Below are 22767 nucleotides of genomic sequence, written 5' to 3'. Positions count from 1 at the left end.
CATGTTTTTACAACATTGTGACTATCTGATCAATCAGGTAGTTTCCCAGTTAGCTTTGATGTGTCTTCAGACTTCAGAGCACCATACCAGTAACCAAGCAACATCGTCACAACTCAGCCTCACTGTCCTCTTTTTGAGATTCCAAGTAGGATCCAAGATGGTGCAAGATGCTAAATGCTGAAAAAGAAGATCATTCATGTTTCTGTTCCTGACCTCCTTCCATCTTCCTGTACCAGCCTGCTAATTCTTAGAAATTATTTTGCTTTACAAGATGTATGCAGTTTACGAGGAATGTGTGTTTATTTTTTATATTTCTATAAAAACAATTTCACAGGACCTTGTATTTGCCAATTTGATTTAAATGTATAGCATTGCCTGGGGTGTGATACTAACTTCCTCTTCAGGCACACATCGGAAAGGCTTATCCTTTGAGTTTATAACTTTTCCTGTTGATTCCGCACAGAGATCTGGACATTTTCACACAGGTCTAAAACCGATGAATGACCATTGTGTGAAGAATGAATTTACATTACGCAAGCATTTCTGATGGATGGTTCACAGTAACGACCGAACAATATCAAAAAGCGGAGGTGGCTTGTTTCTTGACTTTGTCACAAGGACTTTGTGTTGAATGGGAATATGTAAACAATGTTTGGAGAGCTGAGCTAAAGTTTATTTCTGGACTATGATGATAAGGGGCAATGTGGCCTAATCTGTGTACAGCACAGGACATTACGGCATAAAAAATAAAAAAACACAGCTACATTTCTGAGCAGGGTGGCTAACCAGCTGCTATTCATCAAACACATAAACCTACCACACTGTTCTCAAAAGCATTGGTTATGGCTTGCTTTCAAATGTAAAATGATAAAGCATTTGTATAGGGTTAGACCTGCATAACATAAACATAATATGACACATTCCTAACGTCTTCCAAATGATGTAATGAGATCGGTTACATTTGTTACATCACACATTTGATTGACGACGTACATGTTGTCATTACACATGCATTAATGATTTATAAAAGAGGTAACGATAAATATGTGGAATATTGAGATTTTATGAAACATTTATGATGGCGTCCACTGATCTATCACTAAATGTTAATTATTCCACCTAGCTACATACAGTTTACGCTCCCCAACCACGATATCTGACAGTACGGTGGTAATTAAAGGCATCAAGCAAGTGTCTGTGGTGAGGCTTCATTCACAAGGATTCCAACCAGTGTGAAGAAAGATATGAACTATTCAGGATCACGTCCCAGGCTACTACTTTGAATTCCTGGATACATTTGACTGTAGGAGGATTCTACCTAAAAACTTAATTGTTACATTAACAGGATGAGGATGGAGAATGTGTGCCACTGGCTGTAACTGGTTGCTCTTATCAGAAGGCTAAGATGAACAAGGCTTTGCAATGTAAGAACTCTGTCACCGTGAAAATTTAAGTGGGGCTTGGAAGTGAAACAGTGGCATTCCGGCACTCTATCCCCTTTGCCAGAGGCCCGAATTTAGGGACTTCCGTTTCAATCACAGCTCTCTGCTGATTTGCTGCCCAGATCTACACTTCATTTTATCGAAGCTCTGAGATGGTGCACAAGGACTTTTATTGTGTACATTGACTGGCAGCCCCTCTCAACACCCAGCCCATCACCAGCATTCCCCAACAACAAAAAAAGAAAAGAAAAGATGTCCTTTTAATGGGAGATGTCTTTGTGATGAGCATGCTGTTTTCCCCTGCTTTTGGCCGGTGTTACAGGAAGTACATTCTCTCATTATCAAAGGGTCGTTATGGAATCCCTGATGATGCCATCACTCTTTTGATGCCTTCACTATTGTGAAGGTTTATTTAGGTATTACTGTAAGCAGCTTGATTCATGTATTTAGATAAGTTATTAAAGTGAGGTTGCTCCTTTGAGGGTAAATGTATTTGCTGGGGCCTTGTGGTCAATAACAAGCTGGCATGCTGGCATTCTGGCACAAAGATATCTTTGAAGGCTGTGTCCAATATGACACCTGGCCTCGATAGCAACCAGATGAAGGCAAACCCTTCTGATCACTCTGGCATAGTAATCAATTGAGGCTAATATGAAATCCAACACAGCAAGACCAGACTTGACCTGTTTTTTTTTCAGAATGAAAAAAAGTTTTATGTGGCTGTCAAATGTGAAGGTGAAGGATGCCCATCAAAGAACAGACCAGATAGACAACATATGAACATCAGACAAACCCATAGTAAGAAATCAAGAACATGACCAACAGTAAAGACTGAGGACGTAGCCTATAAAGTCATATGATGTAACCTGCTCTATCGACCTCTGCTATATGTATGTTCAACATGATAGCTATGGCATTCCCACCGTAGTCCAAAACTAGCATCTACTTCCTGAGAAACAAGGAGTGTGGGATAAGAGGGGCGGTGGGAAAACACCACAATTGGTCCTCCGAGGCCAAGAAGTAAGGCAGGGGTTTAGGAAGTAAGCTCACCGGAAGCAGGGAGGTCAAGGAAAGGATGATATTAGGAACAATAGCCGAGCGTGAGCTAAAACAGGGGACAAGTACAATAAAGAGAGGGAGTTAGCGAGACGAGGGTCCAAACAGGAGGGGAGAGAAGGCGACCAGGGATGTAAAGGGGTAAGAGGGAAGGGAAGTCAGATACGCAAAGGACGGGTTATAAGGGAAAGACTGGAGACATCTGTCTAAATAAACAGAAACAGACAAATATGCTGAAAAAATGCTTTGAAATGACTGAGCTGTAAAATAGGATATTATACCCACCACCAGGCTGCAGCACGCTTCCTACAACATGCTCCTCCCCTCATCCTCCCACCCCACCCAGGCAGCACACCCTAAAATACTTATAAGCCATCATTTCACATTCCATTTTTTTCAATCTTCGCCTTAAATGACATACCCAAATCTAACTGCCTGTATCTCAAGACCTGATGCAAGGATATGCATATTCTTGATACCATTTGAAAGGAAACACTTTGACGTTTGTGTAAATGTGAAATTAATGTAGGAGAATATAACACATTAGATCTGGTAAAAGATAATACAAGGAAAAAACATGAGTTTTTTTGTATTTATTTTGTTCCATCATCTTTGAAATGCAAGAGAAAGGCCACAATGTATTATTTCAGCTTAGGCGCAATTTAGATTTTGGCCACTAGATGGCAGCAGTGTATGTGCAAAGGTTTAGACTGATCCAATGAACCATTGCATTTCTGTTCACAATGTTGTGTCAAGACTGCCCAAATGTGCCTAATTGGTTTATTAATACATTTTCAAGTAGCTACTGTAAATTGGACATTGCTGTTAGATTAACAACAATTTAAGCTTTCTGCCCATATCAGATATGTCTATGTCCTAGGAAATGTTCTTGTTACTTAAAACATCATGCTAATCACATTAGCGCACGTTAGCTCAACCGTCCCATGGCGGGGACACCAATCCCGTAGAGGTTTTAATGACACTGGTGCTCCTTGTGTATCACAGATTGAGTTCTGTGTAGATTTGGTAAGAGCATGCATACTGCATCCATCATACGGTGATCATATTTGACTTAGTATGAAAATGTATGCACTTACTACTGTACTGGATGTCGCTCTGGATAAGAATGTCTGCTAAATGGCGTCAGAACATGACTGACCAAGATTAACCCTGGTAGGAAGACATGACCTGACAGTAAGCAGCTAGGCAGCTCCTTTTCCCTTCTCAACAACATATTCGACCAAATGACCAAAAAAAACATTTGTAACAACCAGTATCTGCGAAGCATATAACAAAAACATAGCTGTATTCGATGGGCTTACTGCACAAACATTCATAGACCTTAGAGTAGGCTCCATAAAATCAGAAGTAATTGAGCTATTTCATTATGGACAAAAATACAATCGCATCAGTGGAATGCTTTTCACAATTGCAGTTATGTGAATAAATCGTTTTTGATCTAAAAAAAAGTAAGCTATAGAACAGACTAGAAAAGTGGTCTCTTTGCGACAACTTTCATATTTTTCATAGCCAGTTACAGATTGCATTCCTCAAGAGTCATACATACCTAAAATTACAGTATTTGGGTATTCAGTCAAAACAAAATAATGACTCATATACAGTAATAGTGAGGGCATGCATACAACATGAAAGAAGAGCTTACCTTTTTGTTCATATGCATAGGCTAAGTGACACAATCTAATGACCATCTTTCAAGACAGAATTTGCTGTATAGGGGTGACTAATTCAATCCACTTACTCTGTCCACTTACTACTCCTATTTATATGATGACAAATAAATAACTACTTTATACACATTAGACATGCACATGTGTAAATCTCAAATACTTCTATTACTTGAATTATTGTAACTAGGTAACCTACAGTATCATTTATCTTTAACTGATAGTAGAAAAGTGATATGCTTTAAACATCCTAGGCAGCTATATTCATCATTTGTGAAAATAAGCTTCCATTTGCTTTTCAGCTTTCTTAAACAATTGACCAGAAAAACGACCGAATAAAGGTAGCAACATCACATATTTGCAGTTTGCTGGGTCTACGCAGCCTTATTCGGAGCGGAGCAGAGAAGCGTTCCATCAAGAAGCCAGACTTCAGTTGACAAGCAACCCCGCAAAGTTTCCAATGTACAGTACAGTAGTCACAAAACTGATCTGTATTAGGTCACATACCTTTCCAGGCCAGAGAAAGCAGGAAAAGTCCCACGAACATGGAAGCCTTCATTCGTAAAGCCATGTTGTTGCTTCTGCCCAGTGTCGTCCTGAGAGTGAGTGTGACGGCTGGACGATGCTGGAAAACTGCGAGACAGACGCAGGGTGCGAGAGAGGCAAGAGATCTGGGTGCAGATATGGTCGAGAGGGACAGTGCAGTTGGTGGGAGGAACTTGTAGGGGAGAGAGCTCAGTACAGTCAGTAGCCTAATCTTTCTGAACAGGCAGCCTTAATGATAACATGGTTTGGTACAAGGGTTCCTTGTTAGTTTAGAATGGAATATAATAGAATATAAAATATAGCTGCGAGCAGCAATGAACGGGGTACGCAAGATCAGTTGGATAACAAAGCAAGCACTCATTACTTAATGCATTGAGTTTCAGTGATGGGGAAGCTACTCTAGAAATCTAGTTTACCAAGGTACCAATTACTTCACACTGGAAGAAGTTAAGCTAAACTAAAGTTAGCCTTAAGATAAATATAGTTACTTAACTAAAGTTACTTTGAAAAAGTAGTTCACTACATCCAAACTACTTCATAAATTATCATATCTAAATATAAAATGTCATAGACTTGAAATTGCAAGAACAAATCACTCTGAAATAAGATGTCAACAGAATGTGTAATTTAGCATATTCAACACAAAAACTATGTTTCAAGTGAGAATTAGGAATTTTATTTTCTGTTTGCAAAAAAGGTTTGTGTAGTTTCAGTAGTTAGCTAGACCACTAAATGGCAAAAAGTTAATTAACTACTGAAAACAATACCTAGATTTATAGTTAGTTAAACTATGACCAAGCTACTGCAAAATGTAGTTAAATAACAAGTTGAACTACGTGTAGTTCACTTCTCCCCAACACTGTTGAATTTATATACCAATTCTCGGGTCAATTTGACTAATGTTAAGATTTCTGAAATATTTTCAGCGTTAGTTTATTTGTATATTGCCGTCATCTTTGTAATCTGGGACTTTATTTTGTTGAAATCTGTTTGTGTAAATGATTTAAATCCCACTAAGTACACGCCATTTTAGCATTCCAAAGTACTTCAATACACTCTCACAGCTGTAATACGCTGACTGCGCAAGCGGCAGGACTTCCGGTTTCTAAAAGATCCACTTTTCACTACATTCAGACCACATAGTAGGGCAAAAATATGTGAATATACAGATATAATAATCACAATTTTTCACATTATTCGTCTGCACAATTTAAATCTGACATTCATTTGCAAGAGACAAAGTCCACTTGTTCAATAGTTAATGCTTTAGTATCTTATGGTGCCACTGGTGCCAATTATATCTACAGTGGCAAGAAAAGGTATGTGAACCCTTTGGAAATACCTGGATTTCTGCATAAATTGGTCATGAAATTTGATCTGACCGTCATCTGGGTCACAACAATAGACAAACACAATCTATTTAAACTAATAACACAAACAATTACACATTTTCATGTCTTTATTGAACACACTGTGTAAACATTCACAGTGCATGGTGGGGAAAGTATGTGAACCCTTGGATTTAATAACCGGTTGACCCCCCTTTGGCAGCAATAACCTCAACCAAACGTTTTCTGTAGTTGCGGATCAGACCTGCACAACAGTCAGGAGGTATTTTGGACTATTCCTCTTTACAAAACTGCTTCAGTTCAGAAATATTATTGGGATGTCTGGTGTGAACCTATCTCTTGAGGTCATGCGACATCTTCTCAATCAGGTTGAGGTCAGGACTCTGACTGGGCCACTCCAGAAGTCGTATTTTATTCTGTTGTTGATTTACTTCTGTGTTTTGGGTCATTGTCCTGTTGCATCACCCAACTTCTGTTGAGCTTCAATTGGAGGACAGATAACCTTACATTCTCCTGCAAAATGTCTTGATAAACTTTGGAATTCATTTTTTGTCGATGATGGCAAGGTGAGGCAGCAAAGCAGCTCTTAGTTCTTTTGTGAACTTCAGACGTGTAGCAATGCAGTGGCTTCTTCCGTGGTGTCCTCCCATGAACACCATTCTTGTATAGTGTTTTACGTAACGTAGACTCGTCAACAGAGATGTTAGCATGTTCCAGAGATTTCTGTAAGTCTTTAGCTGACACTCTAGGATTCTTCTTAACCTCATTGAGCATTCTGCACTGTGCTCTTGCAGTCATCTTTGCAGGACGGCCACTCCTAGGGAGAGTAGCAACAGTGCTGAACTTTATCCATTTATAGACAATTTGTCTTTCTGAGGACTGATGAACATCAAGGCTTTTAGAGATACTTTTGTAACCCTTTCCAGCTTTATGCAAGTCAACATTTCTTAATCTTAGGTCTTCTGAGATCTCTTTTGTTCGAGGCGTGGTTCACATCAGACAATGCTTCTTGTGAATAGCAAACTCAAATTTTGTGAGTGTTTTTTATAGGGCAAGGCAGCTCTAACCAACATCTCATTGATTGGACTCCAGGTTAGCTGACTCCTGACTCCAATTATCTTTTGGAGAAGTCATTAGCCTAGGGGTTCACATACTTTGTCCTACCTACACTGTGAATGTTTAAATGATTTATTCAATATAGACAAGAAAAATACAATAATTTGTGTGTTATTAGTTTAAGCACCCTATGTTTGTCTATTGTTGTGACTTAGATGAAGATCCGATCACATTTGATGACCAATTTATGCAGAAATACTTTCACAACTAGTCTGGTGCATCCATCTGATGTTGCGGTGACTTTATATTCACACAGCTTCTAAGGACGTATACACTCTTAGAAAAAAGGGTTCTTCGGCTGTCTCAGGTAGAACCCTTTTAGGTTCTAGATAGTACATATGGTTTACATTTACACATGTCATGGCCATCGGTTCAATTCTTATAGCCCTGGTGTGATGTTTTATTGAACCTATATTTAACTAGGCAAGACAGTTAAAAACAAATCCTTATTTACAATGACGGCCTACCCCAGCCAAACCCTAACCCGGATGATGCTGGGCCAGTTGTGCGCCGCCCTATGGGACTCCCAATCACGGCCGGTTGTGATACAGTCTGGAATCAAACCAGCATCTGTAGTGTCTCCTCTTGCACTGAGAAGCAGTGCCTTAGACCGCTGCGCCAATCGCGAGCTCCTCGTGGTGCCGTCTAGTGGTGTAGCATGACTGAATTTGAATGCAGCAACTAATCATTCTCAAATTCATCAGAGGCAAATTCATTGAGTCTATATGCCAAATCTGGAGTCAATCTGATTTATGGTTCACGAGAAGAAGATTTTTCAAGTATTTTCAACAGTAGCATATGTGCTCATGTGCATCTATAGGTACAGTACAGCCATATTTGAACGCAGCAACAATCTTTTCTCAAAACCATTAAAGAATGATGTAATGAGTCAAAATACCAAATCTGTAGTGAATCTGAAGTATGGTTCATGATGAGAAGATGATAGCAGATGATTTTGAGCATAAACATTGCATATGCAAATAATGCGTTGTTAATAGTTTCTTTGTTTCAATACCAAATTCAATGTGGGTCATCTTTGGGACGTCCATGATAGCAATGACAAGTTTCAAATTGATAGGCCACTGTGGTTTAAATGGACACGTAAAAGCAATTTTTTTATTTGTCAATAACTCAGCCATCTTTTGACCAATGCCTTAGCTTTTAAGCTTTTTTCTAGTTAAGACATGTACCATGGGCCTACATTCCAAATGTGGTGTCATTTGGTCCTATGGTTCAAGATAAAAATATTTTTAAAGCAATTTTAGCATAATTTAGCATAATATGTGCTGACATGATTCTACTGGTGGCCATCTTTGAATGCATCAACTTTATTTTCTCAAACTCTTTATGGATTATTGTGATTAGTTCAAAGACCAAATTTGGAGTGAATCTGAATGTTATTATTATTTTAAGTATTAGCGTTACATAGTCAAGAAAGTGAATTGTTAATAGTTTCATTATTTTTTAAAGATATGCCAAACTTAATATGGTTCATCATGGTAATGTATTTGATGACCCTAAAGTTGATAGGCCATTGTGGAGTGGATTTACAAGGGATTTAAATGGACACGTAAAATCAGATTTCCTTATTTATCAATAATTCAGCCATCTCTTAATCCAATTTTGTTATTTTGATTTATGGTTCATGAAAAATATATTTTTCTAAAGTTTAAAAAAATGTCCAAGATGGAGGAAAATCTATCCTGGTGGACCCTTGAGGCAAATGTGTTCAGCAGGAGGAAAGATACCTACATACAAAGTTTCAAGTCTCTAGGCTGCTTATAACTGAGACTGCTTATAACTGCTTATAATAGTCCAATCGGTGCCATTCTTTTTTATCAAGTTACTCAGTGCTTGAGTTATTTGACCAAGTCAAGGAAAAATAATACTAATACAAATTCAGAAAATAACAATAGGTTTCATAGCTTCACTGTGAACCCCTAAATATCTTCATTGTCTTCGTCTGAAATGTGAATTATTTGAGTAATTGCCAATTATGCGAATCACATCTTGCTATAAGGCCTCTTGCTATGTAGGCTCATTGATGGTTTGTGTTTGAAATCAACTATTTATTTTCTAACCATGACTGATGACTGAAAATGTAGCTGTACATTGAATATTAGCTCTTGTAGGATAAGCATAGACACATGGACATGGTATGTGCTTTATGAAAAGCATTACATAAATATTGGAAAGCTGTGAGAAGACAATCACCAATGGAGTTATTTATTGATCTGCATTTTTCAGCCTTGCCAGCAGCTCTTGGTTTGTGGGGCCCTAGGAGCCTCCAGGGGCCTCTGCAGTCATGGCTGTCCTATCAGATCTCAGGACTTACATAACATTTAAATAGTGGGAAAAACCATTTGACGTGTATGAGTGAAAAATACGCTACATTACCAAAAGTATGTGGACACCCGCTCGTCGAACATCTCATTCCAAAATCATGGGCGTTAATATGGAGTTGGTCCCCCTTTGCTGCTATAACAGCCTCTTCTGGGAAGGCTTTCCACTAGATGTTGGAACATTGCTGCGGGGACTTGCTTCCATTCAGCCACAAGAGCATTAGTGAGATCGGGCACTGATGTTGGGCGATTAGGCCTGGCTTGCAGTCTGCGCTCCAATTCATCCCAAAGGTGTTCGATCGGGTTGAGGTCAGGGCTCTGTGCAGGCCAGTCAAGTTCTTCCGCACCGATCTTGACAAACGAATTCTGATGGACCTCACTTTGTGCTCGGTGGCATTGTCATGCTGAAACAGGAAAGGGCCTTCCCCAAACTGTTGCCACAAAGATGGAAGCACAGAATCGTCTAGAACGTCATTGCATGCTGTAGCGTTAAGATTTCCCTTTACTGGAACTAAGGGGCCTAGCCCAAACCATTAAAAACAGCCCCAGACCATTATTCCTCCTCCAATAAACTTTACAATTGGCACTATGCATTCGGGCAGGTAGCGTTCACCTTGCATCCGCCAAACCCAGATTTGTCCGTCGGACTGTCGGATGGTGAAGTGGGATTCATCACTCCAGAGAACGCGTTTCCACTGCTCCAGAGCCCAATGGTGGTGAGCTTTACACCACTCCAACCGGCGCTTGGCATTGCGCAAGGTGGTCTTAGGCTTTTGTGCGGCTGCTCAGCCATGGAAACCCATTTCATGAAGCTCCCAACAGTTATTGTGCTGACGTTGCTTCCAGAGGCAGTTTGGAACTAGGTAGTGAGTGTTGCAACTGAGGACAGACGATTTTTACGCGTTACACGCTTCAGCACTCGGCGGTCCTGTTCTGTGAGCGGCTGAGCCGTTGCTGCTCCTAAACGTTTCCACTTCACAATAACAACACTTACACTTACACTTGCAGCTTTAGCAGGGCAGAATTTTGACGAACTGACTTGTTGGAAAGGTGGCATCCTATGACAGTGACACGTTGAAATTCACTACTGAGCTCTTCAGTAAGGCCATTCTTCTGCCAATATTTGTTTATAGAGATTGCATAGCTGTGTGCTCGATTTTATACACCTGTCAGTAACGAGTGGGGCTGAAATAGCTGAATCCACTCATTTGAATGGGTGTCCACATACTTTTGTATATATAGTGTATGATCGGACTGAGGGTCCCTTAAAATTGTAATTGTGTTGAAATGATACATGGGCCTGTTCTCTTGCCGGATTCGTAAAGCATACATGGCATTGAATTACATTTCATTTGGTTCCAGAGCATTCCCGAGCATTCAATTGCTTGACCAACAGCTGTTCTAATTGATAAATCAAAGCCTATTAGAAAGCTTAGATTGCTCTGCTTATTCCTCTGTACTCAAACTGTACTATATCTGGGCCTTCGGAAATCATGGATTCAACTACAAGCCCCAATACATTTGCCACATGATAAAGAACTTGAAAAATCAAGAAGAAGGAAATACTACTCTGTGCTGAAAGAAAACATCTGGTACAGGTAGACAGAAGTCTTTTTAGGTAGTCTGAAAAAAACAGGCTAGCTCCAGTACAAAAAGCACAGTGTGCTCGCTGCACTCGAGCCAGGAGTTTTATCGTCGGCATTGGAGCTCCTCCTGTGGTGTGAGACCAAGTGTATCCGAGTCGACAGTCTCAATATACACTGTGTTTGCATACAAAGCCGCTGACTGTTTGTACACCTGTGGGAGAGCACACACACGTCACTGCTGTCGAGTAATAAAAGGTTCCTTCTGACCATTAGGCACTGGCAGCAGTAGGAACATGCAATAGACAGGCATTTTGGCTCCTCTGCATTTGTGGGACTTTGAGTCGAACTGAACTACTCCTTTGAAGGGAAGTGGATTGTTATGAACTAAGATTTGATTTATTTGATCAGATTGCTCTTTGTCTATCTGTCTGTCTGTCTACTCCCCCCCCCTCTCTCTCCTCCTCCTGCTTTCTCTTTCTGTGTCAGGGGAATTGAATGGACATAGTAGCACTGAGGTTTCAATGAGATATGAAGAGTTTATTTCCAAAATGCAATATACACCAATTTTTCAGATGTGTGTTTTTTCATGAGAAATGATTTGCTTAATGGGTAAAATATTACTGTTCTCTGATTTTTATTCATAGATTTTTAGATGTGTATGAAAATGTATTTTTTTTGCTAAACGCTATATATCCATTGTTCAGCTGGAATGGCGTGTTCGTACACAGTATGTGTGGCTGTGATATGTGGTTGTCTCACCTAGCTATTATAAGTCGCTCTGGATAAGAGCATCTGATAATTGACTTAAATGTCATTTCATTCACTAAATATTCATGTCACAAATGAAGGTTGAGTAATGCGTCCTCTGAAACATGACCCGCCAAACCGCGGTCCTTTACACCTACCCACTTAACCCAGAAGCCAGCCGCACCAATGTGTCGGAGGAAACACTGTTCAACTGACGACTGAAGTCAGCCTGCAGGCCCCGGGCCCACCACAAGAAGACACTAGAGCGCCAGGAGCCAAGTAAACAATGCTGGGCCAATTGTGCACCGTCCAATGGGACTCCCGGTCACAGCCGGTTGTGACACAGCCTGGGATCAAACCCGGGTCTGTAGTGACCCCTCAAACACTGCCTTGGACCACTGTGCCATTTGGGAGGCAATTTGTACAGTTCTTTATTAAAAATGTAGTTATTTGTTACATTTGACTGTGTTAAACCTAGCAGTACTAATTTATCTGCGAGTGAGGCGGATATATAGCATTTAGCAACAACAAAAAACATTACCATGATTATTTGTCTCTGAAATAAAACCATCAAGTGACAGATTTTAAACAAATGCATGTCTGTCATTCAACAACCATGCCATGATTAGATAATGAAAAACACACCAACCTCTTTTATAATTTCTTTAAACAATAAAAACTATTTGCCAAGATTTCTGAAAATGTAGTACGCGGAGTGTACAAAACATTAGGAACACCTGCTCTTACCATGACATAGACTCACCAGGTGAATCCAGGTGAAAGCTATGATCCCTTATTGATGTTAAATCCACTTCAATCAGTGTAGATGAATGGGAGGAGACATTTTAAAGAAGGACTTTAAAGCCTTGGCACAATTGAGACATGGGTTGTGTATGTGTGCCATTCAGAGGGTGAATGGGCAAGACAAAATATTGAAGTGCCTTTGAACGGGGTATGGTAGTAGGTGCCAGGTGCACCTATTTGAATGTGTGAAGAACTGCAACGCTGCTGGGTTTTTCACACTCAACAGTTTCCCATGTGTATCGAGAATGGTCCACCAACCAAAGAACATCCAGCCAACTTGACACAACTGTGGGAAGCATGGGAGATAACATGGGCCAGCATCCCTGTAGAACGCGTTATAAACCTTGTAGAGTCAATGCCCCGATGAATTGAGGCTGTTCTGAGGGAAAAAGGGGGTGCAACTATTAGGAAGGTGTTCCTAAGGTTTTGTACACTCAGTGTATAGGATTTTGGAATGAAACTCTTTATATATTATAATAAGTTATACAATGACTAAGTAAAAATGTAATTGGGATATGATATTTTATGAGGAACTATCATTGTTAAGATTTCAATATTTCATCATTTTAGTTTGTATAGATTTATGGCTTTGTTTTTAATATTCCTTAGTCTGCCGTTCATAGGCTCTATTTCAAGCCTGTGTTCTTTAAGATATGTATTTTATTTATTTATGTTGTAGTGACCTACTGGAGGCTGTGGGAGAGGCCTCTGTGGAGCTATTTTCTCAGCTAGCTGCACTTTCTCAGTTAGCTGCCAAGCCTCCCCAGATCAGAATACTGTGAACTTAAAAGCCCTTGAGGTGAGGTACAGTACATGCAGGGGGCATCAATAATAATGCCATGATTAAAGGTGGAAGAGGTGTTCACGCTTCCTTTGAGACAAAGGCTTTTAGTCTTTCATCGTTGCTTCCCATTATCTTCTGTGTAGTCCTGTGCAGGGCAGGTGTGTTGCCATCTGGGGGATCAAGCTTTCTAAAACCGTAATGAAGGCCATTCAACAGACCAGACAACTCCTTTTATGCTCAGTAGACTTCATTGCTCTCTGTTTTTCTTTCCCCATGATATCAGACGACGATCTGTTTGTGGAGACGTTGCTCTGTTTTGATGGAAACATACGTTAAACGCAGATAAATGACGACAACTGCCTCCTCCTCTTCCTCCTCCTCCTCCTCCCTCCATCTGTGTTTACAGCAAATCCATTTTCTCTGGTTTGGTTAAAGCTCCAATCCACAACACTCACTCATAGAGTACTCCTAGGGAGGGAATACACGTCTGTCTCTGAGCAATGCTAATCACCACACAATACATAAATATGTTTGACATTATTTGAAAAGGCTGCATACAACATATTTCTTCATGTTGCAGGTGAAACTTTAATGTAGATTCTAGAGTATCTTTGTTCAGTTTTTGTGTGTGAAAATGTATACTTTATTATAGGAATAATAGTGCTGCGACCTTAGGTAAGACAGAGGCCAACGGAGTGGTGGCTGGTGTGTGGATGACCTTCAGAAGTTTACCAGAAGTCAAACAGGGAGATCACGACACCTCTGGATGAAAAGGGGACGTAAACAAAGAGGCTGTTGATGCTTCCACTTCCTGTATGGCTTGGCAGAATCCTTACACTGTGTAGTGATAGGTTAGCAGATGAAGGGGCCCCTGTTTCCAGACGAACCAGTGAAATGTAACACACATTCAGTTTAGGCAAAGTAACAATTCTGATGTCAACCGAATGTATCATATTAGATTGTTCTGTTATGAATGTATCCATTGTATCCACAATGTAATGTATGCAAACAACAGCCATGAATACAGGCAGGGGGGGATGTGAAATAAATTGTCATCTTTTGTAAAACGGAGCTTGTATTTTGTAAAACTGATTCTGTGGATTTTACATGGGTGTATCCCCAGACAGATTTTGTTCTCCTTTTCAACCCCTGAATATGGGTACTTATTTTGCTACGACAGAGTGAAGCAACAGTGGACCATGCCTTGCCTCGTTGGCTTTCACATGATAGAATACAATGTGCAGTATTCTTGTGAGACAAATGAATTGATCTAAATACAGTTGAGCCGTATGGTCAATGGACAGTCTGGTAGTAGTGAGGTGAGAGGCCAACCTAAGACACAGCTGTCAATAATGTGATTAGCCTGGGGATTTGTTCCTGCACTTCTTTCAGCCCAGCACAGACTAGTCTAGCTGTGGTGTGTAGGCTATGGTAGGTTAGGTTTCACAGTCAGTGGGTGGATGGACAATTCTCATCATTGTGTCAGAGCTTGCGCACATGAGGAAGGGTGGAGTTTTATAGTTGACATGTAGAGAAGAAAATGGAAAAACATCCAAACGTTTCCGCCAATCACTCATTGTTTTACTACTAGGTCATGTGACATATGTTTACTGTACATGTGACCATTCCTGAAATACCTAGAAGAGAAGAGACTTATATTGAAACGATATGTCATAGCATTGTCACACCCTGATCAGTTTCACCTGTCCTCATTATTGTCTCCACCCCCTCCAGGTGTCGCTTATTTTCCCCAGTGTATTTATCCCTGTGTTTCCTGTCTCTCTGTGACAGTTCGTCTTGTATGTTTCCAAGTCAACCAGCGGTTTTTCCATTCTCCTGCTTTTTGCATTCTCCTTTTTCTAGTCCTCCCGGTTTTGACCTTTGCCTGTTTCTGGACTTTGTACCCGCCTGCCTGACCATTCTGCCTGCCTTGACTAAGAGCCTGTCTGCCACTGTACCTCCTGGACTCTGATCTGGTTTTGACCTTTTGCCTGTCCCTTTGGATTATTAATAAACACTCTGCCTCCTGTGTCTGCATTTGGGTCTCGCCTTGTGCCTTGATAAGCATACTCATTTAGCACATGGAAGTCATGATGAATGCAGTTAAGACCAGCGTTGCTGCGATATAGTAAATGACTGCCATGTTGTGGGTTTTGGAACAATAGTCTTACCGTCTCTACCACTTTGTTATGATAGGTTGAGTTAGCCTTATTCCTCCGAGGTTATTGATGGTAAGTCAGTTTATGCTTGCATTATAGCTGTCATCAGCTCTTCCCTTGACCATTCATTTTAAAATGATGTAAAAATGCAAATGATTACAAGTAAAATAGTCAGAAGATTTGCTGTATATTTGTGATGTACAGTATAAACAGAGAAGATGCCGGTGTTATCTTTTTCATCAAGATAAATCTTATGAGTGCTCTTTACCTGTAATATGGTACGTTCTAGGCAGAGGGTTTGGGAAGATTGGGAGCATTCAGTTTGGAAAATAAAATGGACTGGGACTGAGTAAGGAAAAGACAACGCAAAAAAAAGTGCCTGGATGCCTCTCCCCCTTGCAGTTCCCAGGGACTGCGAAGACCCTAGGAGACCCAAGAGAGTAACCTTTTGACCTGGCTGACAGAGAGGGACAGAAAGTCAGGGTATTCTCGAATTTTGTGAGGGGACACAGAAAAACAAAACATAGGGTGTTCCAAACAAACGTCCTGCTTTTTCATTCAGGATCCTCACAACTTGAGATCTGCATATCTTATTTACTTTGAGTATTTTAGGTGATGTTTTGGAAGTGTTTTCTTGATGGTTGTCTTTGTGTCCCTTTACATTAAACTTTAGACCCATGACAATCGCAATCTACATCTGTTGGGAATAAACACACTTAAATGTTGTCCTTGAATCCGGTTGCACTGTCATTTCCCCTTTGGCGTATTCTCTAGCCTAGCACCCTTAGCATATAACCCAGAGTACCCTGGTCCCTGCATGAGTGTGATTGATGATTGGACAGAACTGTTTGTTATCGCGCTCGCTCTCTGTGGTGGAAAGAGACTCTATAGCTCATGATCTAAGGAGAGCCTAGAGGAAGGAAAGAGGGAAAGAAGTCATTCTTTCCAGGCCAGGCCCAAGAGCAAGTTGTTTTGTGGTTATCTGCTCGAATGAGAGAGGGTCATTGTCCAATGCGCACAAGGGTGGGAGCACGGAGTGTGCGCAGGAGTCCTTTTTTTCTGCTAAACTCTGTCACTATAACTTGGATTGTGACAAAGGGACACTTTGATAAGAGATGCAAGCTTTTGCAAATCCCTGTCTCCATGGTGATTACATGTAATTATAGGCTATTAACCATTAAACATCCCACGAACAGTGTTTCAGGGTATGTCCAGTCCTACCCAACGCCTTGAAGAGTGAGAGAGTGATTTAGGCTGTTCTTTATCCAAAGTCCATCCAGTTTCAGTTTATCACATGTGTGATGCCTATTTTTGGAATGTCAAAATTTGCACATCTCTGGACTCATTCCTAAAATGTTAAAAGAAGCATAACATTGAGCATTCTAACATTATAAATTAAATTGAGCTAACAAGTGAAGACCATGTCGACCAAGTAGAGCCATCCCAATGGTCCTGGGAAGGAGAACTTTCACAGACCAAGAATGTCGTCCTGGGGGACTTCCACATTCAACAGTAGTCTTACTTTTTCTGATCTTCCTCTTTCTCAGTCAGTCAGTGCCTCAGTCCACCCCCCCCCCCCCCCCCCACTCTGTTTCTCTCTCTCTCTCTCTCTCTCTCTCTCTCTCTCTCTCTCTCGCTCTCTCTCTCTCTGCACATGTATGGCTCTTTCTTACCCCTGTGGGCTGCTGTGGTATGCAGGGTCTTAGCCTGGGTTGTGACCAGTCTGCTCGCCAGTGATTTCTTCTGTTTGGAGTTTGTGTTTTCCCATAGAAGCTTCTGGTCTGCTGATTACCCCCTGCTTGCTGTCACACCCTCTCCCAGTCTGTGAATATTAATAGTACTCTCCTCCAGTTACACTGGCAGGCTGCCAAAGTCAACAGAGGATTAGATGGTCGCAATACAAAGCTACCCGAAAACTAACCATAAAGTCCTAAATGAAAAAAATCCTGCCACACATCTCAGAGATAGAGATGCCTAAAGGTCAAAAGAGGAAAGTTAAATAAAGTATTTGGGGTTTAACTGATTTCCTTTCCTTTCACATTATGTCATGAAACTATAGTGGTTTGCCACATGAGAAATATAAAAGTGATATATTACTTAATTCTTATGAGTTATTGAAAATAGTTCAAGCTTTGCAGACAGTGGATTGCAGACAGTGGACAGTGAAATATGAATAAATTACTATTCATTCTAGTTATCTTTTCCCTGCTTGGAGAAACAAAGAGTTGACAAGATCATCACAACACCCAGTTGTTAAACAGCCATTTAACGCAGACCAGGGGACGCCACCCATCAGATCACTTCCTGTGTTAAAAGGGGTGACCCTCTTTTTTTACAGCCCATGTAACAGTATAACTTTAGTACGTCCCCTCGCCCCGACACGGGCGTGAACCAGGGACCCTCTGCACACATCAACAACGGTCGCCCACGAAGCATCGTTACCCATCGCTCCACAAAGGCCACGGCCCTTGCAGAGCAAGGTGCAACACTACTTCTAGGTTTCAGAGCAAGTGACGTAACTGATTGAAATGCTAGTAGCGCGTACCCGCTAAGTAGCTAGCCATTTCACATCCGTTACACTCACCCCCCTTTCAACCTCCTCCTTTTCCGCAGCAACCAGTGATCCGGGTCACGGCACCAATGTAACAGTATAACTTTAGTACGTCCCCTCGCCCCGACACGGGCGCGAACCAGGGACCCTCTGCACACATCAACAACGGTCGCCCACGAAGCATCGTTACCCATCGCTCCACAAAGGCCACGGCCCTTGCAGAGCAAGGTGCAACACTACTTCTAGGTTTCAGAGCAAGTGACGTAACTGATTGAAATGCTAGTAGCGCGTACCCGCTAACTAGCTAGCCATTTCACATCCGTTACACCCACACTACAATTAGGCCTTCCGATCATGTACAAGGATGCAAGGGCGGGTCAGCCGGTCACATTCTCTATAGCATGGAAATGACCCGGGGGGCGGGAAAATCAATTGTAGAAAATGCGTCCTTGGCGTGTCCCCTCGCCTTGTAGGAAACGTGTCAAGCGGTTTGCTTATTATACCCTGGGACCCATCCTGCTGGCTTCTGTTGTTCTCCAATCTGGGACACATGTCAATATTGTTTGTTTATTTTACCCAGGGCCTCTGACGAGACCGTTTCCATTTTGGCCCAAGAGCAGGGATGGGCAACTGGCGGCCCGGATGTAGGTACGCAGACCCATGTGCCACTACGGCCCTGCATGATAAGTTGTGTTTTTTTGTGGCCCCCACCTCCATCAAAGTTGGCCATCCCTGCCCTGGAGCATGAGGTTGTAGATTGTGGGCCTGTCGTCACTGACAAATGTTCAATGTGTGTGTGTGTGTGTGTGTGGGGGGGGGGGGGGGGGGGGGTTTGTATGAAAAAGAAAACATATTTTTCTTGGTTAAAATGAATATCTAGAACCATACACTCCTCCTTATTGGGAATGCCCCTTTGGAGCTGAAGTAAGTAGCCCTGTGCCTTGGGGTTGTGATTGAGTGTCACACTTATTATCCCTAGTGGAATGAATCCCAGATGTGAGCTTGCTGGAGGGGTGTATCTACTGTGTAAAATCTAAACAATAATTTTAGAGATTAATTTATAAGTGTGCTGAGGCCATCATAAAATTCAGCTCTTTTTTTTTTTATCACCTCGTTGATGGGTTTTTACTGGTTTATTACTGGTTTATTACTTAGAATTTTGTGGAAATAATGATCAAAGTTAGGCAAAATTGCATGACATGTAGGCCTAATCTTCATCTGACATAGTTTGGTGGTCGCATTGTAATCTCGGCAACCCAGAATCAAATCTCGCCAGGTATCCTATAGTATGCACATGCACCCCCGCAAAATTATGATTCGATATCCCACTGCCTCTCAACAGTTATACAATTTAATGTTACTGATGGCACTGCAAATGAAGCATTTGGTCCAGCAGTAAAACAAACATGGGAAGCTGAGTCCTGCCCCCAGACAAACTGTTACCATAAAAGGCATAGAGTACAAAGAAACACACCGGACTCTTAATAGGCTAAACAAGTAACTGAACTCATGCAACTGCTCTTCCTCCATACTGTAACATGAATTACTTAAACAAATGGTGTCTTTGTTGGTTCCAATGATTCAATCTGTTTCCCATGATCATATCAGTTCCTTTTTGGCATCTGCTCTCCTTCCACACTTCCATACCCCCAGCTGGAGAGGATGATCATCAGACAAGGAAGGAAACTTGGTTGAAGTTATTGTTCAGAAAAACAGAGTTTTTATTGTCATCCTATATCAGCTGAGGTAATGGGAAGCTCAACACACAGAGTGGTAAGGGAATTTGAGTCACCCTTACAGCGTGAATGAAACGATGGCTGAAGTGTATGATTAAAGCCCAGTGAAAAAAGAAAACTACAGATAAGTTGCCTAGTCAAAGACATAGCCCACTAAATGTACTTTAATTTAATAAATGAAATATAAAGTTCTGATGAAAATGTAACTGTAAATTAAATGTATTGAATGTAGTTTCATCAAAGATTTTTTCCAACTGCATCGACTTCAATTAAGGAAATTAATTTTAAACCGGTCGAATTTACATACATACGTATGTGATGCGGACATGCGCAAAAAGCTCGCCGACGTGATTCATTGGAGGAGAAGATCATGTGACCAAACCGAAACCGTTATGGTGGCCAGCGTGTAAATATGGTTATGATTATGGTGGACTTTTAACAGGGAGTTGAGAGATACGTTATTGACGACGGGTCATGAGTAAATGTAACATTGTGTGAGCCTAAGACGGAAATGTATTTAGCAAGAAAAGTTTATGCTAGTTAGTCGGCTAACCGACGAGCTAGCTCGTTACTGGTACTAGCCAGCTCGAGTTTGGAAGTTAACGTCCGCTGATTACAGTGCGTGCATAAGTTTGCACTTTAGCCAAAACAAACGCGGTTGCACAGCTGTTTGTTTGAAATTGCAAGTGGAATGTGCCCTACCGAAGGGTTTGGCAGGTAGCTATGCTAGCTAGTTAATAGAGCTAGCATTGTTATGCTAGATCGCTAACTAGTTTAGCTAGCTGGCTAATTGTACCGAACGAGAAGTGGACAACGCATCTGCCAACCTTATCTAGCTAGCTATATGTAACCTTTGCTGGCCAGACAAAAAAAGTGATTTTATCAAGACAGTGAAGCAACTCGAGTAAGAGCTTTGTCATGGGTCTGGTGAACCTTGTCTTTTGCACCATTGGGAAATGTTTCAATTTCATATCTTTACTCCTGGACCTACATTTCTTAATAGTCCATTCAGTGATACGTCTCCTGGCGGCATGTATCACCTTTGTGAATAACCTACCCATGTTACTGACCAACTCAATTGTGAAGTGCTGGAACTTCACTGTGTTCTGCATGGTCGCCATGATGGACAGCATAACACTTTTGGCCCAGGGCACAGTCAACATGTTAGGGCGCTGGGTGCACCTTTTGGGAGGTGTTCTGGAGAGTTTCAAAATGGTGTGCTACTTGTCCTCACATGTTCTCCTGCGTGTCAGGGATCTGTTCCACCGTGGGCTGCTGTGTGGCCACTGCTTGCTGCAGCAGGTATGGGAGGGCTGTGGCATTGTGGTCAGCCTGGTGTTCTACCTGGTCAACACGGTGGTCAACCTGCTGCTCATCGGGACACAGAACGTCTACTCTGTTGTAGTCAGCATGTGGGAGGCGGTCTCCTGCCCCCTGCAGAAGGCTGTGGAGCTCACCCTCACACTCTTCACCTTTCTGTACAGCAGCCTGGTTGGCACCTCAGTCGTTCTCTGGACTCCCATCAGGCTGGCCCTGGAGTTCCTGGGCTCGCTCGGACACATCTTTGTCAGCGTCTTCCTCCTGAACATCTATGGCCTCATTCTCACAGCGACCATTGTTGTCACCGCTACAGTCTACATGAACCCTGAGCTGACCAGTCTTGGAGTCCGGCGCGCCTTCGGTTTTGTCAACTCTGTCCCCACCCTGCATCTCATACAGAGGGCGCTCCATCGCCTCTACGTGCTGGAGAGGGGCGTGTGGCAGAGGCTTCAGCGGCAGGCCAGCCGCCTACACCAAACGATAACACCAGTCTACAGGAACATCAGAGTGAGGGGTGACGGCCACGCCAGGCAATCTGAGCCCAGTGACAGAGAGCAGGGATCTCTTACGGACAGTAGGGAAGGAGACGCAGCACCACCCGCTGAACATGCTGCCCGGCCCGGCCAGCTAATGGATGACCTGTGGGACCTAGCGTTCCCCAGCTCCAGCAGCACAGACAGGCCTTTACAGAAACTCTCCTCGGGGGAGGAGTGCTGCAGCTCCAAGGGTCCCCCGGCCGACAGCCTACTGACTCTGCTCAAGGAGCAGGAGGAGAGGAAGAAGTGCGTCATCTGCCAGGACAGCACCAAGACAGTGGTGCTGCTGCCCTGCCGCCACCTGTGTCTGTGTCGGGACTGTACTCACATACTGCTGCGCCAGCCCGTCTACCAGCAGAACTGTCCGCTCTGCCGCCATATGATCCTTAATACCATGGATGTGTATCTCTGAGGGGCGTTACCCAGAGTGCTGCCTTGTTAACATGTTGAATCTCAGGTTTAGGATGTGCAGAGACTATAGGCTACATCTACACCTGCAGTACATTGCAGCTCAGACGCACGCTATCCAAGTCCAGTGCACTGCTGAAATTGCTTGTCGTCCGTGGCTGATGTCATAAATTATGCCTGTATTTTGTTCAGACCACCATGACAGTGCTTGCCAAAATGTTTATACTTGTTTGTTCATATTACTGAACACTTCACTTCATGTGCTGTACACTTCATGTCGTTCCAAACTGTATGTGGTGTGTGAACCTAATAAGGAATGTTTGCTGTGTAGCAGTTAATTGACTTTATTCAGCATAGGTTCAGTTTGAAAGCATTCCATTGGCAGTTTAAAACACTGGAGACAATACCGTACTAAATGCTGTCGTAAAAACACATTTTGTAGCTTATGTATAGGTTTAAATGGTGACAACCTCTCAAATGCAATTTGCCAATAGCCAATATTGTTCCAAGCAGTTCACATCCAGAGACCTGTAAAAAGTGTGAAATGGTTTTGTATTGTGAGAAAAGGTTAATTTCATAAGCTATGGTTGTCTAAAAATA

The 22767-nt window shown here is 42.0% G+C and overlaps 2 protein-coding genes across 5 annotated transcripts in view; one reads left to right on the top strand and one right to left on the bottom strand.

The window, feature by feature from the left end:
- LOC120018424 (cell surface glycoprotein MUC18-like) overlaps positions 1 to 4828 on the bottom strand; it is a 42348-nt gene extending 37520 nt beyond the window's left edge. For all 4 annotated transcript variants that reach the window (XM_038961618.1, XM_038961616.1, XM_038961619.1 and 1 more), the window contains exon 1: positions 4691 to 4828. In XM_038961618.1, coding sequence (XP_038817546.1) covers positions 4691 to 4754 — 64 coding nt within the window. In that variant the 5' untranslated portion in view covers positions 4755 to 4828. The remainder of the gene's footprint in view (positions 1 to 4690) is intronic.
- Positions 4829 to 20962: 16134 nt separating this feature from the next.
- Positions 20963 to 22171, top strand: LOC120018681 (E3 ubiquitin-protein ligase RNF26-like). Its single transcript, XM_038961881.1, has one exon. The coding sequence runs from the start codon at positions 20963 to 20965 to the stop codon at positions 22169 to 22171; it is 1209 nt and encodes a 402-aa protein (XP_038817809.1).
- The last annotated feature ends 596 nt before the right edge of the window (positions 22172 to 22767 follow it).

Source organism: Salvelinus namaycush, chromosome 23, assembly GCF_016432855.1.
Source record: "Salvelinus namaycush isolate Seneca chromosome 23, SaNama_1.0, whole genome shotgun sequence".
Classification (NCBI taxonomy): domain Eukaryota; kingdom Metazoa; phylum Chordata; class Actinopteri; order Salmoniformes; family Salmonidae; genus Salvelinus; species Salvelinus namaycush.
The sequence above is the reverse complement of the archived record's forward strand: the minus strand, read 5'-3'. Positions and strand labels throughout refer to the sequence as shown.